The sequence below is a fragment of the Sinocyclocheilus anshuiensis genome, unplaced genomic scaffold (genome assembly GCF_001515605.1).
Source record: "Sinocyclocheilus anshuiensis isolate Anshui unplaced genomic scaffold, SAMN03320099.WGS_v1.1 scaffold184, whole genome shotgun sequence".
In the NCBI taxonomy this organism is placed as follows: domain Eukaryota; kingdom Metazoa; phylum Chordata; class Actinopteri; order Cypriniformes; family Cyprinidae; genus Sinocyclocheilus; species Sinocyclocheilus anshuiensis.
Window position 1 is genome coordinate 16,241 of NW_015557077.1, and position 6,627 is coordinate 22,867.

Below are 6,627 nucleotides of genomic sequence, written 5' to 3' on the forward strand. Positions count from 1 at the left end.
TGGAAAGCTTATTTATTCAGCTTTCAAATGATGCATAAATCTCAATTTCGAAAAATTGACCCTTATGACTGGTTTTGTGCTCCAGGGTCACATATAGTTTTCATAATGCACTCTGATTAATAATGCACAACTGATGCACACTTAATGACTCTTTATTGGTCAGAATTTATAGATGAATAAATAAATGTACGTTTGTGAATGTGTTGATGTTTTTATTATTCTCTTATTTTTAATCACCATGAACAAATATGAAAAAAAAAAATATATATAATAAAAAAATATTATTTCCAAGATAAAGTACGTATATGCGTCAGAGTTATTCGTGTGATGTCTTCAGAGTATTTACAGCAACATTTGTATTCGCTCCTTCCTCGTATAATGAACTGTGACGTTCATCATGAGCTTGTCAGTGTGTTTTAGTAAATGTGTTGTGTTTGAATCTTTCAGTGCTGGCAGAGATTTGGTGAATGCTGTCAGAGAGCACAAGGCATCTTCAGTGTTCAGTCTAAGGATGCATACAAGTTCCTGGAGACGAATCCTTCCTCACTTTCGACGGATGAATGGGAAAAGCAGCGCAAGTCTATCATGGAGAGACTGAATGAGATCAGCCCGCAGGGGTCGTCTAAAGTCGCCATCACTGAGTGACACACAGAGAGACATGATTAAAGAATTAACTAATTCATCACTTTTTACAATGAGATTTACTAATGCATAGATTCTCTAATAATGTCTAATGTAATGTCTTTACTGTTCTTGAACTAGTTACAATTCTTTGTGAATTATGTAAAATCTGGTTAAAATCACTCTGTGGTATATAATGTAAGATCCATGTGGTCTGGCCACACTGCAGAAAAAGAATGAATTAATAAACAAACAGACAAATGGAAAATGTACAGGTGAGCTAATTTTCTGCCAGGACATTATCCTTCAATTTGACGGACATGTCTGTTCACCCTAAAACACAAGGCAATGAAGTGCAAAATTTAAAATACAGGCAAAACACTGGTTAATACATTGCGCCTTATTTTCATGGATTTGTTTGACAGTGTATGTCACACAATAAAGACTTGCATTATAGCGTAATCATGTAAAAAGATTTGTCTGATGAGTTTCACTGTATTGGAAATTACAATCAAGGGTTTAAAAAAATAATTTGTCATTTTGGTAGGTTTTATTATTATTATTATATTTAAAAAAAAATGTTTTTTATGAAAAATAAAATTAAATATTGTGTGTTAGTCTGTCTGTCCAGAAGAGGGCAGCAGAGACTGATTAACACCAAGAACTTTAAACCATGTATATTAACCATAGACTGTATAAAATCAGATATTAACCTTATACGGTCTATGATATTAACAGAGCTTTGAAAATGTAATTTTGAGAACAAGAGCTGTGTCATTCCTTAGCCTTTTCTATGAACAGGTTTGTGTTGTGATTTTAGTTAGTTTCTACCATAGTGTCTATCTGACTGGTCAAGATCAGGCTTTTTCTTTTTCTTAATATGAAGAAAGACAAAAGACACACACAAAAAAACATAAATATTGGGAAATTGTCAGTTTTCATGTTAGAAGTTATTCAATTAAAGTTAAAAATATGTAAATGTTCATTTATTTGTGACAGTATGGCTTTCGTTTTGCACTTTTCAATTCTAAAAACTGTAAATCGCATGTGAATGTGTTTAAGCCGGCGTCTCATGATTGACAACCGCAGTCATCCAATCACATGCGCACTTCTAGAACCGTTGCGTCCCGCTCAGCCAATCGCTGTGCGATTAACAGCGACGCGTCCCGCCTCCCAGGCCGAGCTCAGCCAATCCGGTGCGCTCATTCTTGCATAATTAACGCAGGCTTGCGGTGGGCAGTGACGCAGAGTCTGAGACTTTGCTTGTACTTTATCAAAAACATTCGCTTCTTTCGTCGGAACGGAGTTAATACGTTTCCCGCGTTCAATCTTCACGACGTTGAAACGCAACACCGGATCAAATCTATGAGATTTCGTTTGTTCCAGACCAGACGCGCCTCTTGCATGTGGATGTTGATGTGATAGGGAATAAATAAAGATGCCGCAGCCGAAATCGCGAAAGATCGCCGTCCTGGGCTACAGATCCGTCGGTGAGTGTCGCTTGCATCAGCTTTTGATATTTCCCGCATGCATGAGATTCGTCAATGTCACCCCGTGCGCGTGCTGCATCCTCGTTAGCGCATGCATTGAAGCACGAGCCGAAGTATGCATGCTTTGTGACACACAAGATCCTAAAACACACCCTGCATCCTCATGCATATTCCCAAACGTGTCTTTAGGATGTGAATGCTGTTCTGCAGATGCACGCAGGCCTCAGCCAGTGTCAGTGTGTTTATTCTGCCTGTATGCATGCATTATGTTTCATGCATTTTCATTCTGTGTGTGTTCATATCTTGTGTCAGCATCTCACAGAGGCCTGTATTCATTTAGAGGAGCTTTGTGTTATTTCTATGAGGTTTTCGATCTTTTAAATGCCACAGGCCCCAAATATGAGCATCCTCATGTGAGGGACCCTCAATTTATATACTGTATATTTTCATGTATAAAGACCTGATTTAGACTGGTATACTATCTATACACTATATAGGGCATATTATACCAGTGTAATATTATATTTAGAAAAATTATAGTTTCTGTTTATTCTATTTTGTTAAGCTTATCTACATACTATAAGTGCTGCACTGGTTGATGTACTTTATAAATGTATTTATTAATTTTTTTAAATGGCTAAATAACTGCTTACTTTATGTATTTTAATTGTAATAATACAAATGTATTATTTAATTATTTATTTTAATATAATTGTTTATTTTAATATTTTATTATTATTCATTTTTACATTTTAAGTTTTTCCCCCCTAAACGTTTTTAGGACGCCAGATTAAAAACTCCCGATCTATAAACTGAATTAATACATTATTTCTAAATCATTCATATTATGATGTTGTGAATGAGTCTGGATGCTGCAGGTTTGTCCAATCAGAGACCAGATCCAAGTCTGAATTATGACCCATATTGATAATCAGCCGATATATCGGCTGATATTTAACCGATATTTTGAAATTATCGGCATCAGCCAACAACCTGCTACCTTATTTAATTTCCAATTAACAGCCAATATTAATAAATAAGGCTTTTTAAAACTTTTTGTATATGTACTTATATATCAACATCTATAACATATATACTGTATATATCAGCATTATATCAGTTATCTATTCTAAGTTGTTATATCGGCAATGTAAAAAAAAAACAATTTCAGTTGAAAACAAGCTCATATTTATAATAAATTCTTGGATAAGACACAGATCTGATCTCAAACATGAGTGTTGTGTAGAATTAGTTCTGTATAGATATTTAATGTTTTCATTGCGCATATTAGAGGAATAATTCATCCAAAAATAGAGATGTCATTATTTACTCACCCTCATGTCTGTAAATATAAAATTCTCAAATCTCATTTGTGTGGTGTTCAGATGAACTAACGAGAGGTTTGGTGTTGCGTATGCTCTCGAGTGTAAAATCTGTACTGAATGTGAAATGGAGAATCAGGTTCGAGAGCTGAATTGGAAGGGAAGGTTTCAGTGAAAACTAGGAGTCTAGAATGAGTTTAGGAGACTTTTTTGTCCATTTTTGGCATTTGACATTCATGCTTAATGGTGATTTATGGCTAAAACAGTTTGCCGGATGAAATGTGACCCTGCAGCACAAAAGCAGTGTTAAGTCGCTGGGGTATATTTGTAGCAATAGCCAACAATACATTGATTGTCCTATCCTAACAAACCATACATCAATGGAAAGATTGGTATTTTGTCATTTAGAGCAGATTTCTTCTCTCTGTAGTAAAGCGCTTACACAGAGCACATGTTTGCTGATGCGTGTGACGCTTGAGAGAACATGCCAACATCACATCAGGACACTCATGAGTGGAGATCAGCCTTTGGGGACCGTTGGGTTCACGCTATCATGACCATTTAGGATGGATTCTCTCTACGCACTGCACTCAGTTTCAACCTCAAGTCACAGTGAAATCAAGTATGTTTGTTCAGTGTAGTGGATGCATATAAATAAATAAATGCACCAAATGTTTTTTTTTTTTTTTTATAAAATTAAAGTTGCATGTAGCCGAAAGCAGAGACATAGAGTTTGGATAATTGAGCATTTGTCCTCACCTGTCAATATTTCAGCCAAACAAATCTTACATATTTCAACTTTGGTCAGAGAAGCGCTAATTTAATGCCACTTTTTCAGTTGATGACTTTGGCCCTTTGGAACCAAAATGTATTTTATTGAATCAATGTATTTATTTATTTATGTTTATTTATGTTTCGGACTAATATTTTTTTGGTCACCAAAATGTAGGTGCATCAGGGCTATTATAGTCAACTCAAATTAAAATTAAAACCATTAAAATGTTTCTTAAATGTTAACAGAAATAAAATAAAAACATTTTCATGTTAATTGAACTTGACGTACTAAAATGACTAAAACTGAAATGAAAATGAATAAAAACTGTATAGATGCATATAAAAAACAAAAGCTACTAAAATGACAAAACTCCACAATATTGCTAAATCTTTAACTACAAAAACTGTAAAAACTGATTTTAAATATTAATAAAAACTAAAAGTATATGATTGGGTTTTTACAAATTGTATTTCATATTTCAATTTGTTGTATTTAATTTTTTGTTAGATGTTCATACTACAAACGATTAAACCTTTTTTTAAGTCTGATTTGATTAGATTTTTGTCTAAAAAATGTCTTGTGTAGAATCTGACCTGTATTGAACATATTTAGTTAAAGCATGCATTCAAATACATGTTTGATTTAATAAAGCTGTCCACTCTTATAAGGTCATTTCAGGCCTCAAAACGGCAGATGCATGTGAACTTTACCCGCAGATAACGTGATGTATGTTTGGACCTCAGGTTGAGCCGTTTATGTTCTTTAAGTCGACTCAGTTCTGTGTTCGGGACATTTGTGGCTCACAGCTAAATATCTGTCAATGCAGTAACCATCACTAGTCTATACTAATGAAGGCCTTTGAGTTTCTAACGATGGGCTCAGTGCCTTCTGTGGAGTCTCAAACCATCCATAAACTCTCTGATTTCCAAAAGCGATGGAAATGTACAGTATTGCTGCTTGTTTCAGACAAGGAGGATCTCTGCGTGTCCACTCCATGGGTCACTGCCGCCCACATCTGGGCTTTGTTTGCGTGCGGGGTCACCCGCGGCCGATGGGAACTATATGTTCCTGATGCGTTTGCTCCTGTTTCACGCTCTATTTATAGAGCTGATGAGGAAGGATGCTTGAAATCCGATGCGCCTCCATTAAAACGGAGGGAAGGCAGGGCTGCTGCTGCTCTCTAATGGCTTTACGGTCGAGAAACGCTTGTAATGAACAACTCAAACGGGACCTACAGTAGCAATGCTTTTATAGACTCTTAATTCAGATTCCTGGTCTGATTATGAAGGATTCATCAGTGATGTTGTTCGAATGGAAAACAACATCACTGCTTCATCTCTCAAATGGTTTTCTTTTTCGGCTGACATCAGCATTTGCTCACTTTATCAAGCTTTCATCCTCTTCTCTCCATCTTCCAGGGACATTATGATAGATGGTCCAATCATTAATATTAGAGGTCAGGTTTTGCCGATTTATCGGTTATCGGTAAAATCCATACCGATAGTTTACTCCTCATGGAGTTAAAAAAAACTTCTTGTTTGTATTTGTATGAAATGGTAACACTTTACGATAAGAGTCCATTTCTAATGTAAACTAAAGTTACGAAATGCTATAGAAGTGTTATTCATCATTGTTAGTTTCAACATTTGCTAATACATTTTTACATTTTTAAGTTGCATCTTTTAACAGTAGTTAATGGACTATGAACTAACATGAATGATCAAGGTACAATTAGCCTAATATATTAATGTTTAATATTAATATTTATTTAATTTAAAAAGTACAGTACATTTTCAGGGTTCTGTTCTGTTCTGTTCAGTTTTTTTTTTTGTTTTTTTTATTTGCAATAAAGTTCAGCATTATTTTACTTGGAGTATTAGGCCTATAGTTTTTGTTTTGTTTTCATCCGTTTTCAAAAATGTAGATTGATTGATCAGTTATCGGTCCAATCCACTATCAGTCGACCTCTAGTAAATACAATTTTAATGTCATTCGACATAAGATATGTCATAAGACAACAACTTTTTCATTTTAAATGAAACCCTGCCTTTCATTTTAAAGAGCCAATCACCTTTTTTGTCAGCTTGTTACTTTTGAATGTGAGTGTTTATTTTTGAATGTTTCATTTGAGCACATGAGACAGAGTTGCTACAATTGTTACATTTTATTCCTGATTTAAATGTAGCTGACAAAATTGACGTTTTTAGAAGGTTTGACTTTATAAAAGCCATGTCAAAAGTCAATCACTGGCCGGACGTGAATAAAAAGGACTTTAGTAATGCCTGCTCTTCACTAGTTTCATCTAGTTTATTCATGATTTTGTTGTTTTTTGTTTGTTCTCATTGAAGAATCGTGTTTGGATGTTCAGTTTGGAATTGTTTGATCAAACGTGTGTCTGTCCTTCAAAGAGCCGCTCTTC

At 34.9% G+C, this 6,627-nt stretch overlaps 2 protein-coding genes across 3 annotated transcripts in view; both read left to right on the forward strand.

Annotated features, from left to right (window-relative positions):
* The window catches only part of LOC107676816 (uncharacterized), a 16,242-nt gene extending 15,353 nt beyond the window's left edge, over positions 1-889 (forward strand). For both annotated transcript variants that reach the window (XM_016471497.1, XM_016471498.1), the window contains exon 8: positions 448-889. In XM_016471497.1, coding sequence (XP_016326983.1) covers positions 448-645 — 198 coding nt within the window. In that variant the 3' untranslated portion in view covers positions 646-889. The remainder of the gene's footprint in view (positions 1-447) is intronic.
* Positions 890-1,839: 950 nt separating this feature from the next.
* Positions 1,840-6,627, forward strand: part of rheb (Ras homolog, mTORC1 binding) — a 12,736-nt gene continuing 7,948 nt past the window's right edge. The window contains exon 1 of the mRNA XM_016471510.1: positions 1,840-2,111. Coding sequence (XP_016326996.1) covers positions 2,060-2,111 — 52 coding nt within the window. The 5' untranslated portion in view covers positions 1,840-2,059. The remainder of the gene's footprint in view (positions 2,112-6,627) is intronic.